The 14,063-nt window shown below is 36.0% G+C and overlaps 1 protein-coding gene across 1 annotated transcript in view; it reads left to right on the top strand.

Moving 5' to 3' along the window:
• The window catches only part of LOC113060092 (serine/threonine-protein kinase ULK4), a 199,219-nt gene that overhangs the window by 184,198 nt on the left and 958 nt on the right, over nucleotides 1-14,063 (top strand). The window contains exon 36 of the mRNA XM_026228913.1: nucleotides 13,676-13,758. Within this exon, the coding sequence (XP_026084698.1) occupies nucleotides 13,676-13,758 (83 nt within the window). The remainder of the gene's footprint in view (nucleotides 1-13,675; nucleotides 13,759-14,063) is intronic.

Genomic DNA, 14,063 nt, shown 5'->3' with positions numbered 1-14,063 from the left:
TCAGTATTGGGCCCCCTACTTTTCTTAAAAAACACAGCTTCACTTGGTAATCATTCAATTACTTAGTTTCTCCTATCACTTGTGTCCATGCTTTACAATATTAGTACAATCACACCTGTCTGAATATTTTCTGAAGCTCGTTTGACATCTCACAAATGGAATCCTGCAATGACAGGTGAGCAGGCTTTATTGATCAGAAACAATGGTTAGCTGATCAGATAATCTCAAAAGATCATGTCAACATGTCAAGTTTTCAATTATTCAAAGAAGGTCCATTTTAAACACAACTTTCTATCCACATCAAGCTACCTATATCAAATTCAATACTGGTGTTTATGAATGAACTTTGTACTATTCTACAGTATGTAATAAAAGTGCCTATTAAATCAATGTAATGTCCATTTAAAACTCATGCAGCTGTTACGGAGAAGCCCCAGATTTTCTCCAGGATAATTTTAATGTGTTACCAGTGATGACAACAATTGTATTACTGTTCCTCGCTGACCATGTCCTAGCTTGGCTATGTAGGGAACAACATTGTCAATGTCATGTTCCATTTCCACCGCCACAACCACAGCAAAGCCAAGAAAACTGTATTCTTTCTCTATCTCTCCCCCTTCTCTCTGTAAATTTTTATCTGTCCTCTATTCCATCTGTACTATATTCTCTCCATGGTGTCTGCAGCAAAAACAATGCTCTATAGATTTCTGTTATCAGCATAGATCTGCATTATCTCACACAATTATCAGCTCCAGAAACAGCACACATTGGTACTTGAGTGCTGGCACACTGCATGCTGCACAGTTGCATAAAAAGTTTTTAATGCCTGAGGTTTCGCTCAGTGTTAGCTCAGATATGTCTTTTTGTGGAGTTTGAGGTAATCTTATGGCTCTTTTCCACTGCATGGTATGACTTTTGGAATGGCTCAGTACAGTACGGCACGCCTCGGCTCAGCACGGTTTGCGTTTCCACTGCAATTTAGTATCACTTAAGTGTGGGAGGGATTATTCACATGTTAAATTGGGCCACCTCTACTGCCACGACTCCTAAAAAAAAAAAAAAAAAAAACTTTTTCATTCCACGTCGCCCCATCAAGCTCTCGCTGGATCCGCTACTCTGCTATCAACGAGAGGAACATCTGTACAACAGTTTGGCAGTGGTGGACAGTAACGGAGTAGCTTTACTTCGTTACTGTACTTAAGTACATTTTTCAAGTATCTGTACTTGAAGTAGTTTTATTTTGAGTAACTTTTAATTTTACTTCACTACATTCCAAAGCATAAGATCATACTTTTAACTTCACTACATTTCATAAAACATATCGTTACTCCCTATAATATATCGCGTGCTCCGACACGCAGAAGCGGTGTCTGATTCATCATGAATGAACTGAGTCTTTTCAAAATAAACTTTTAAATCGGATCGCAAGTCGCACCAAACGATTCGTTAATTTGAATTATCCGATTGCAGCTGTTCTGGAGTCGACCACTCACTGATTCAAATGAACCGTTTAGTGCGAGCCGTTTGTGAGCGTGCATGCGTCTGATGTTGCTAAAAGTAAGTTATTAATGTCGAAATTTAGGATTAATTATTGTAACTGAAAATCATATTTAGGTCAAAATTGTCAGTTGTTTGGGAACTAAATCCGCTGTAAAGAGTGATCTATTTAAGCCCACTGAAATGCTCGAGTGCAGACGATGCAGACACATCAATCAGCGTCTGTGTTTTAGGTAAAAAATAATAATAATAATAATAATTAACCATTAAACTAACACAGATTAAATAATATAACTCGTGCATGTTCAAATTCCCTGCTGCCGTAATATTAACAGTTTTATTAAAATGCTACCATGTCCTATGTGACGTCTGTTTTTATATTGTTTATCAACAGTAACGTTATATTGTTTGGATTAACTAGACGAGTAGACAGACATGGAGGTTTATTCATAACTGTACTGAAAATAAGTAAATATTGTTAGCTGATGTTAACTGTCTAGCTAACAAGCTTGCTGGTGCTAACTTGAGCTAATTTGTATAAATAATGTCCGAATATTTTTATTCAATAACCTATATATATATATATATATATATATATATATATATATATATAGATTACATCTAGGGACAAAAGAAAGGATGTGATGTTCAGAACATGGTAACTACAGTAATTATCAAAGAGGGGAAGAGATGCACCGTTTGGCCAGGGGTGTTTTTACACCACAGACAAGTATTAAGAAGGAAAAAATCATTCTGAAAATATAATTATATTTCCCTTAAAATGTTCCTCCTAACTTCAGGCCTTATTATCATGTCATATATAACTGTGATGTTCTGTAAAACAACAAACTTTAAAATACATGTTCTTACTGGTGAAAATCAGATGGTCAACCCTGCTTTCTCTCAGGTAAATCACAGTGTAAGCTTCACAATGAACATTACTCTCGTCAACGTAGTCCATATCAACAACAAAAATATATATTTTAAAACAATCTAAAATTCCAGGTATTTTGAGCAGTAGGATTATTAAAAAAAATATGTGCTAATATAAAATTTAATTAAGTAGCCTATATAAAATTGCAAACATCTATCTTTCAGTACTTTTTTACTTAAGTACATAAACAATTGAGTTCTTTTGTACTTTCACTTGAGTAAAAATGAAAAAGGAGTGCTTTTACTTTTACTGGAGTAATATTTTACTTTACGTATCTGTACTTTTACTCAAGTACTTGTTTGGAGAATTGATGGACGATGAAACCTAACATGTAGTGTCACCTAGCCAAGTTCCATATAGACAGGAAAAGACAGACTGACTGATATGTAATGGCACCAACCACAGGTGGTTTTGTTGTTAAATGTTGTTTAGGAATGGGTTTATCTGAGTGAATCAATGCAACAATGGGCTAGCAATATCAGAGAAAACACTAGGAAGTAGCAAATATATATATATATATATATATATATTAGTCTAAAATATCTGTCTTGCCAAAAGTAATAAGTACATATTTTCACAGATATAACTTGACCACCATATGCATATGCATGTTCATCCTAATACTAGTCATCTCAAACAAAAGCCTGTCTGATGCCAGTGACCTGATTCCACTAACTTTGGTAAATCCAAATACTCATAATATCAACCTGGTACCTTGTAAACACAACAAAGTGCTTTTCAAGTTCTGTGTGCAATGTGCATTAGACGGCCATTGAAAGTAGTGTGGGTGGTATGTAGATGTGCCTTCTGAGGCTGAGACGACCTGTTAAATTGGTAAATGAGGCTAATCTACGGTTTTATTTTTAAGGCTCTCACACACTTGTTCCATTAACAGTTTTAAGACCCCAAATGAATAGCACATTCTACACACATCCTTTCAATCATCACTCTTTCCTTACGCTTCCCACACCATACGGCAAGACAGGTCGATGCTCTGCTGTCCTCAGAACATCCAGTAGGATGAAAGAATGATGAACCAAAGCCAGTTTGACGTAAACCAATGTGAGCATGGATTATTAAATCAGACAAGCTTGTGTGTGACGTTTGGTTGTTTTATGAATCCGCCTGCTTTCACCACCTATGCAAAAAGCTTTATATTTATTCAAATGATGCAAATTAATTTACATTGTTTTTCTTTTTTGTGGAGTGACAGAGAGCACTTATTCACACGTGAGTGGGCAAGTGACAAAGGTTTTCAATTAAAGCAAGAAATATCAAGCTCACTCATCCATCTCTATCCCCGACAATCAACAAAGGCCTTCTAATTAGTATTCATTAATTTCAGTGTTGTAAAATCTATGCATGCTCATTTTTATCAAGCCATCAAAGACCTCACTAATTGCCTCTATAATATTAGAAATAGATCCAGCACACTATGAAGTGGTTTTCAAAGAACAGTACAAAGGCTAAAGAGGAAGAGGGCTTAATTTTACGCCCAGGCCACACAAAACATTGGTTCAGAATGGGAACAGTATGTTCTGAGTGAACAGAGTGCAGTGCATGTTTTTTTATGAGTCAGCAGAGACCATGGCTCATCAGCATTTTACGTAGATGGGTAATGTTAAAAACAAGCTAATGAACACACGTTAGAGCCAATAGATTGCAATAGGTTCAAAGCTTAATCAAAATTAGAGCTTTGTGGCTTAATTTCATTTAAAAATGTAATCATTGCAAGTAAGCAAGCAAAAACAGTTTCATTTGGAAGATGTTAACACAATAAGTTCTTCAACTGAGGTCAGATATAAAGCTTCTTACTTATATTTCTGCCCCCTTTTTTCTTAGGTCTCTAAGGATCTTGAAACCGCAGGTTAAATGTCATCTAATTCATTAAATGTCATGAAGCCAACAGAACCCATCTACAGTCAGAGATACAGACCTCAATGCTTCAGTATTTACGGTTCTTTTACAACCCGTGGGAATTAAAACACTAAGTGTGTATTCACACCTTTCTTGTTTGGTTCAATTGAAACAAACTCTGGTTCGTTTCCCCCAATGGTGCAGATCTTTTTGGCAGGTGTGAATACAGCAGTCGCACTCTGGTAGGCACCAAACAACCAAACCGAGACCCAGTTGAAGAGGTGGTTTTGGTTCAGTTCCGAACAAACTCTGGTACAGTTTAAGGCGTGAATATGATCCGACCTCGATCCGACCCAATTGCAGAATGAACTGCACCTTTTGAGTTATCAGGCAAACCATAGTTGGAGTCGCTTTATGGATAAGTGTTATGTTATGCACTTCTTCGTCTTTGCAAAATTCTTGTTTAAACATCGTATAGATGACATTGTCTCATCTGATGTTCTAAGTATCTTTATATTGTGTTTGTAACTGATTACAGAAAATAAGCAAAATATTAACAATTGCACTACGAAAAATCTCCATGATTAGCCTGTTTTCGAACTTCCTGCTTTTTAAGAATTCCTGTCCAATGAATGGATGACCTTAGCACATGTGTGGTTTAGTATACAAATTCTCATTCACTTGCAAAAAGGGCAATGTGAGTGCAAACTGCAGCACACACACACACACACAAAAAAAATCAACATTGTATTTGGTCCGAACCAAAGCAAGTCAACTAGCAGCCTTTCCTGGTGTGAATACCATTTTAGCTAATTATATTTAAAGTAATTTATAGATACTTTAGATAGTTTTCGAAGTGATCATTTTTGGCCTTAGAGTAGGAACAGATTGAGAATATTATAGGGACTGCACTCTTTTGACATGGGCCAGTAAGCAGCCACTAATCAATTCCCTAGCAACAACAGAATTCCTTAGAAACAGCATAGCAATGTCATGGCATCATGTTGATAAGTTTTCTACAAGTATAGAGCATTCTTCAAATGTTTTTTTTTTTCCATAAATTGCAAATTTATTATAATAATAAATTGTCTCATTATGATGTTTATTTTTCTCTTGCCCTTACCTAATCTGCTGGGTTTTTATGCCTGAAAAGAATTGAAGTCAGACTAGAGAAAATAAACTTTATGTAACTGAAGGTAGCCTTGGAGTCATCATGATTTCTTCTATGCAGTTCTATACTCTGTGGTCCACACAATCATTTCTGATGTCAAAAAGAGAGAGAGGCTATGGAAAGCAAAGGTTTTTGTACTCTTTGTTCTGAACCACTCCATGTTTAGCTGAAGTCAGAACAAAAACACTGGTGAAACTGCATCTCTCTTATAGCATGTACTTTTCTTTGGAATTTACTTTAACACTTGTTCCCAACTCATGTCCCGCTAGATAAATAGATGTAAATGTAATGGCAAATACACAAAAAGTGACGAAAAGTACCATGGTATGGACATTGTACTGTGGAAAACCCTTGTTTTGTTGGCAGACATGGCGAAACCATTCTTGCAGGCATGGTTTTTCTTTGAAGTACCTTGTAAATAACATAATATGGTAATCATTCAGTATCTTAGTGTATATCGAAGTACGCAGTGTAGTAGCTTCACCACGGCACTAACAGAGTACTTTTTTTAAGGAAATAATAAACTTACACATTACAAACCAGCATGTTTTATTTATTTATTTTAGCCTAGAAAACTGCTTCAAACTACATTTGGTTCCTGTCTCACAGCACAGCCATACATTCAGAATGCTCTTTTAGCAGAGGATACCCATTCTGCTTACCCACGCATTATTCAAAATTGCCTCAAACTGTTTATATTCTAATAGTCACTGATATTTTTGTCAGGTCTGATGAGAGGTTTTATCTGAAGACAATGTGCACAAGTGAATTAAAGCTCATCTCTTCATCTTACATGATTATTCAGCCAATGATGAATGTGTGTGTGTGGGGTGGGGGCATATGTTTGTGAGTTGTGGATTGATTGGGTTCATCTCCACATCCTCTCATCTTGTCCTCTTAACAGAATGGCGGGTCGTGCACTCGAGCGAGCAAGTGTAAGGAACATTGGAGTCTCACTGAAGACCCCATCTGAGAATCTGTTGTAGTAATATGCTAATAGGCATGTTAATTCACTTGGTAATTACAAGGACTTGGGTTTACTGTTCCATGTCAGCCTTTGAAGTGAGGAATCTAGGAAACCGCTTGCATATTAAATGTCCAACAGAGCATGTTCAGGTTTGGAGGAGGGAGTTGAAGAGAAAACATTTTTTTGTGATGTTTTCTTTTCAATGTTAAAAAGTCTATCTCTGTCAGAAGGCTCATCCTAAGTTCAGGGTTGGTAGCGACTAAATCATGTTAAATTGTGTGTTTCTCAATTACTGTATATGTCTGTTGGCTCAGAGTTTTTTTTTTTTCTTCTACCCTCAAAATCCTCTATTTAAGAGATGAGAAACATTACCGTTTTTAGCTTATTAGACATTCTAAAGATTAAATGTAAATGTGTGCATTATGAACACTGTTACCTGGATTTCTTGGAAGCCTTTCAGTCAAATTCAGAAACTAAAAAATTCTTAAACTACAACAAGGTGAAATACATGACGTTGACTCAGGTGCTGGTGAGACGCTTAAATGTAAGTGACAGGAGGCAGATTTGGATGGTTTACATGCTGAAATGCAATGCTTATGATTTTATAAAGCACTTAATTTTTCTGTTAAAACTGGCGTATTATTTGAACTGTAAAGCTATTTAAATAATGCAATAATTGCTATCATTTTACAGTTGGTGTTGTGTTGTCATTTCAACCAAGTTGTAAAACTCCATATAACTTAGCAGAAACAAGGTAATAAGTGATTTTTCCAAATTTTCAGAAATCAAAATTTCCCCATTCATTTGCATTGTAAGCGTAACTTTGAGGGAGAAGTGGAAATTAATGTGGAAATTACCTTTTGTTACAGAAGTTGTCAATTGAGGTTAACTTCTTTACTTTAAAGGAATTTAAAGTTAATGGTGTTTATTTCATGCTGAACCCATTTAGACCAGACTGACTGTTGTCTGCATCTGATGACAACCATAAAAATCTGAACTGATTGAAGTAGAGTTTAGCTCTCACGCATGCATATAACATTTGATTCACTTCCTCCGTCTCTCTTTGTCGCGTGATGTTTTTCTGCTGTCCTTGTCTCGATTATTCATTCTCATTCTTTTACTCAATATATCTTGTCAGCTTTCATTGTTCATGTCACCCTTCATTGTTCAATCCTTTGCATCTGAGCTGCAAGATACTGTGTCCAACTGAGGAACAGAGGCCAACAGAATGTCTTGCGTTGAGTCAGACTGCTCTGGGCACGTTGGGCTTTGAGTCTATCAGCTGCTGATAAATGATTTCAGCAGCTATATAAAGCAGCTACTTCTAGGTGGTTGCTCCAAAACATTCTTCTCATCTGGCTTCTCTCAAATTAATTCCTGGCAAGGGGAAGAAATTTTCTAAGAACAAAGCTTTGTTTCCGGCTGGTCTATACTATGTTAAAAACAAAAAGGGGGTTTTGTAATTAAACAAAATAAAGGCTTGAAAATAATGGTATAAAGAAGGAATATTAAGAGTCAAGAAGAAAAGCCTTAATTATATTGTACCTGATTTATTTATTTGATTGAATTTTCTTTATTAAGCATCATATTCGATGCATCAGGCTTTTATGGTTCACGTTGTATGATATAGGAGAATATGGAGCCTAAACAATTATTTATTTCTTCAGAGACACAATGGTTTTTTTTGGCCAAAAAGCAAGATGAAATTCTGATAGCTTGTAAATATAAATCATAATACAATATAAATCACAATATATTGCACAATATAATAGATTTATATAACACTTCAGTCAAGTCACGCTTAGTACTGTAGTGCTTTATTCAATACAGATAAACAGCTCTACAAAAGGAGCTTCTTTCTTCAGATGAACCTTAAAGAAGATATTTTGGAGAATGTGGGTAAAGAAACAGTTACTGAAAAAAAAAATACAATGGAAGTCAATGGGGACCAGAAACTCTTACCCACATTCTTCGAAATATCTTATTTTGAGTTCAGCAGAAGAAATAAATGAAAGAATTTGAATTTTTAGGTGAATTATCCCCTAAAAGAGTCTAGCAACCCTACTAAGCAAGCCAGTGTTCATTTCAGTTTTATGCAGTTCTCCAAAAGGCAGCAATGACATTTTGCAGCTTGTGTCAGTTCAGTGTAGATTCAGTTCGGGTCAATACCAGTGTTGATGTTGTAAATCAGCTGTAAAGCAGCTCTACAAAAGACGGTGGTACCATCATCAAGCTTTATTCAGTTCAAGTTTTGTTCTCATCTGATGGTGTCAGTCAGTGCGGTCTACTTACATTTTACTTACATAAAATGTATATAAATATAATTTGCCGTTATGTATCTCCCAATATATAATGCAATGCGATACAATGATGATTACTTGAAGTTGTTTTGAAATAAAAGGGAGCATTATTTGAACGTGCCAACACAATCTGTGGGCTTCTGGCTTAAATGTGACTCAGCATGAAAGAGTGTGAGACAAACACACAATAAGTCAAACTTCTGAAGTGTCAGACAATCCCAGCCTGTTTGGGAACTTCGGTGTATAGTCTCGGTTTCAGCTCTCTGTGCTTCTAGGTGAATCTGTATAGTGGCTTCCTTGCTGCTTTTGTGGCCTACATATAGTTTTTTCAAAACTTGCCAATGGTGGATTAATTGATCTTTTTTTTCTCTCATACATTTACTATTAGTTGTACCATTATCTCATCAAGCAATATTAACCACATTAAGTTTTAGATTAACTGCTTTAATGTATGCTCTCATTTGGCACTTGGTAAATTAGACCAAAGTCGAGCTAATCTAGAAAAAATAGTTTGAAAGTTGCATTGAATTATGTAAATATCACATTACATGAGAAATCAGAGCAGTGTTTGTCTTGCACAAAACAGTTTGTATTTTAATTAGGATGACAGTCTCAGAAAATTGCCGGTGGCTGTCCTTGTAAACGCAAACAGGTCCCAGGATCGATCCCAGGTTGGACCTAGTAACATAGCCGCGATCAGTCCCAGAATAAGCCCTGTGTGAACTAAAGCCAGAAACAATGCTGTAAAGGGTGTGTTGTAGTGATGACGCACGTTATCGTGTGACTCTTTTATCGGTTGTTTTGAAGGCAGATCAACGTTCGCGATGAAAGAATATGTGCAAACTAGAATGAAGCAGAGATCAGAAATCGTTCGCAAGCTTAGTGGAACATTCACATTAAATGTCACATCGTTATGTCACGTCTTTATGGGATGTGTGTGTAAACACTGATTCTGATTCTGAATTCTGGAAAATCACTGGCAGTGTGAATGAACCAAAATCAAATTATCCTGTAATAAATCTGTGCATTTTACCGAATATCTATGTGAACACACAAATTTACACACATAATGAATAAAACACACTGATTTATTTAACTGAACTGAAATACTTATAAATAGATAAATTAAAGGCTTAGTTCACACAAAAATAAAAATTCTGGAATCATGTACTCACTCTCATGTCATACCAAACCCATAAGAACACAAATTAAGACATTTTTAATAAAATGTGTATATATATAATATATATATATATAATATTATTATTATTATTATTATTTATTTTTATTTTTTTTCAGACATTGTGGAAATCATTTATATCAGTCAAGCATTTGAATCCAAGTCTTCCAAGATCACTTTATATTTGTGCTGTCAGTCAATTAAAAATAATTAAATAAAATAAAATCTGAAATCGCAATTAATCCCACCTAACATTAAAGTTTTTAAATATACATTTATATTGCAATCATTTTGCATTCAATCTTAAAATTAATATAGAAACAACATAAAGACAGTATTTTTAGATATATATATATATATTTGTTTAATGGCTTCTTCTTACTGAAGACGAGCATCACTGATACCAATACTACTGATGTCTACTAATTCTTCTAATCCTAATATTTAGCCATTGACTAGTCATTAAACACTACAGTATAGCTGAGAGCTATCAATTTGAACATTTAATAGACTTTAAAAATAACATCTTTCAATTTAAGAAAAACAATTAACCTAAAACAACTATTACTAAAAACCCGTCATATTTAGCTACTTGTGCGCCCTTAAGCAAGTAGGAAATATACAGAAATTAAAGTTATCAAACACAAAATTCTACATTAAATATAGATGAATCCTAAAAGCTAAAAAAGTTACTGATTTCCCCTTTTTTTACTTGGTCCTGTTGTTCCAGCAGCTGGTTATTAGGTTATTTTGGCTGCTTTAAGAGCTGCCGCTGTTGAACATGACGTGGATCTGACACATCATATTTTCTTATAACTCTTTAGCTTTCTGGCATGCTTCAGGTCAAGTCTCTATTAATGAGCTGTTGGAGGAGGGAGACGGTGCTGGGCCACTGCATTTCAGAGACGTGTTCTTAAATCTGACTCATATATAACAAATACTTACACGCACAGATTTAAGGCAGCTTTAATTGCCTTTTTGGTAAGGATTTCACTGACAACATAACTACGACATTGCATGGTCATTGTTTCATTTGAATTTTAATATGATACAATGCTTTAATATAGGACAGCGTGTCACTGCATTTATGCATGCAATTGAAGAGCATGTGCTACAAGCACAGTATAATGGCTGACAGGACAGGAAAATTAGCTTTTACTGGCATATGGCCTGACAGCATCTCATCTGACCACAGTTCACTGTTGTGCACTGTTGAGGGAGACACTCAGTTAAGATGGTGCATATGCAAAACAGAGATTTTGTCATGTGACACCACTAAACTAGAAAAAGCAGCTTGTTACTGTGAGGTATTTTGAAAACAGCTGACCTACTATCATGCCAGTTAGCAATGTTGCTACATTTTTTTACACCTCAACAAAGTCTTCACTCAGCCTTAAATTTGTCCATGGTTTCCATTTTGAAAGCCATTGTGGATAGATAGACAGATCTACTGTTTTCTAAGAATAATGGTTTTCTGTTAATGTATTTTAGAATTGAATTTATTCCTGTGACGGCAAAGTTGAATTTTCAACAGCCATTACTCATTACATGGCTTTTCCTTCAGGAGCATCAGTGAACATTTGAACCTTTTGTAATAGTTGCGTAGGAGTCCCTCAGTTGTCCTCAGAGTGAAAAGATGGATCTCAAAATCACACAGTTATTCAAGTTTAATTAAATTCAAGTTTATTTGTTTAGTGCTTTTTAACGATACAAATCATTGCAAAGCAACTTTACAGTTGGAAAATTAAGTTTCTACACTATTTAGTAATGGCTTATAACTGGTGATCAGTTTATGTGCAAATTACAGGACTTTTCAGAAAAATGTATACGAGACATTGTCAACCAGAATATGAACACTATTAACAGCAATTATAATGTGATTGAGTAAGTAGCAATATTTGTTAGTTCTGTATGTTGTTTCAGGGTTAGCATCATCTGGGGTCCTCTGAGGTGTCAGCATCATCTCTTCTCAGGTGTTCTGGACCCAGACTGGAGCTTGTGTAAATCCTAGTTACATCTCGTGTCAAAACAGAGAAACAAATAGAGACACCATTAGCATAGCTGCTGTTCCAACAAAGTAAATTAATTAGTTTAACCCAAGCTAAAGAATAATAATGCGCATTTGATCAGATACAACTGCAGCCACTAATTATGAGATGCATAATTCGAATGCTTGGCGAAAGAGATGTGTTTTTAATCTACATTTAAAAAGAGAGAGTGTGTCTGAACCCCGAACATTATCAGGAAGTCTATTCCAGAGTTTGGGAGCCAAATGTGAAAAAGCTCTACCTCCTTTAGGGGACTTTGCTATCCTAGGATCTACCAAAAGTCCAGCGTTTTGTGACCTTAGGGAGCGTGATGGATTGTACTGTGGTATAAGGCTTTAGGTACGCAGGAGCTAAACCATTAAGGGCCTTATAGGTAAGTAATAGTAATTTGTAACTGGTATGGAACTTAATAGGTAGCCAGTGCAGAGACTGTAAAATTGGGGTAATATGATCATATTTTCTTGAACTGGTAAGGACTCTGGCTGCTGCATTTTGGACTACCTGTAGCTTGGTTATTGACGAAGCAGGACAACCAGCTAGAAGTGCATTACAATAGTCCAGGTCATTAATGCATGAACTAGCTTTTCTGCATCAGAAACAGGTAACCTATTTCGTAGCTTGGCAATGTTTCTAAGATGGAAGAATGCAGTTTTTGTAACGTGAGCCTTGATCTGACGCAAGGAGCAGGTCATTTGTAATTTTAACAAGTGCAGTTTCTGTGCTATGGTGGGGCCTGAAACCTGACTGAAATTCTTCATACAGATCATTTTTTTGCATGAAGGAGCTCAATTGAGCAGACACAACATTTTCTAAAATTTTAGACATAAATGGAAGATTATTATTATTATTATTATGAAGTTATTAGAGTTATTGTTGGAAAGGGTTCATATAAACAAACAATTTGTGGTACCTGAAGGATTTTACTGAAGACCAACAGGCAGTTTAACTGTTTGGGACAAACAAGGGACTCATGTGAAAAAAAAAAAAAAAAAAAAACAGCTGTGGATCATCCAGGTAACAAAACAGTATTAAGTATCAAGCATATGTAAACATTTGAACAAGGGCATTCTTATAAATTAAACATTTATTTTCTCTATATGTAAATGTCTTTTATGTGAAATGTCTTATTTAGGTCGGTAGCATGCATTTTGGATGATCCCTTTTATTTTGGTAAAATAATTTACATTTTGCAGAAACCACAAGGTGTATATAAAATTTTGATCACAGCTGTTTGTAGTTGTGTTCAGCATGTTTTATGGTCTTGTGATTTTCATGATGTCTATTATTAGTCAAAGATGGCAGGTAGATTTGTAGGAATATGAGTTATTATGGAAAAATGACAAATGGCTTTCCTGATTTCTCAGTCTGTTAGTGTGAGGAGCAGGATTCACCGAGAGCTCTTAGAAAGATGATGAGTCTGTCCTGTGCTGTCCATCAGAGGGGCTTTCAGTGACCCTCATTCACACAGATGAAGCATCTCATCTGCGAGACGCCATCGAGATGACATTGTAATGGGCTCTTTCACGCTGAAGTGCAGAGAGCTGCTAATTCTAAAAACAGACACATCAAATCAGTGGCAAAGTACTTGAGTTTCGTATGGGTTACAATTCCTCCTATTTTCAGTGACTTAATAGGTTTCACGCTGCTTCTGGTTGACATCGTATGAGAGTGTCATCTGTGAGCCTGTTTCCTAAGGTACATTTTATCTTCTTCCCTTACAGATGAGTGCGGTTGGCTCCTGTTGGGGTTCTTCGGAAGGACAGATCCTGCTTCACGTGCTGCAGAAACTGACACTGCCTACTGGGTGAGTTAATCAACAGGCTCCTCATCCAGCAGCACATGGGCCCCGAGTCGAGTCTCTTAGTGTGGCCCTCATCTTTGATCCTTTCATGTCTGAGCTTCTTTGAGCTCAGGCCTCACCCACAGATTGATACAGGCCTATTGTGGCTGTCTGTGGGGGCAAGACCCCCCTCCCCTTCGCTGAAATGTGAAGAATCCCTTTGAAGTTGCCCAGCCAAGCTTCGGAGGCAAAGCTTCAGCAATATTGGGTTTTTGGCAAAGCAAAGAGTATTTCACATACAATTTAAGGTAAACTCAATCAACAGTGTT

This window comes from Carassius auratus, chromosome 41 (genome assembly GCF_003368295.1).
Source record: "Carassius auratus strain Wakin chromosome 41, ASM336829v1, whole genome shotgun sequence".
Taxonomy (NCBI): Eukaryota; Metazoa; Chordata; class Actinopteri; order Cypriniformes; family Cyprinidae; genus Carassius; species Carassius auratus.
The sequence above is the reverse complement of the archived record's forward strand: the minus strand, read 5'-3'. Positions and strand labels throughout refer to the sequence as shown.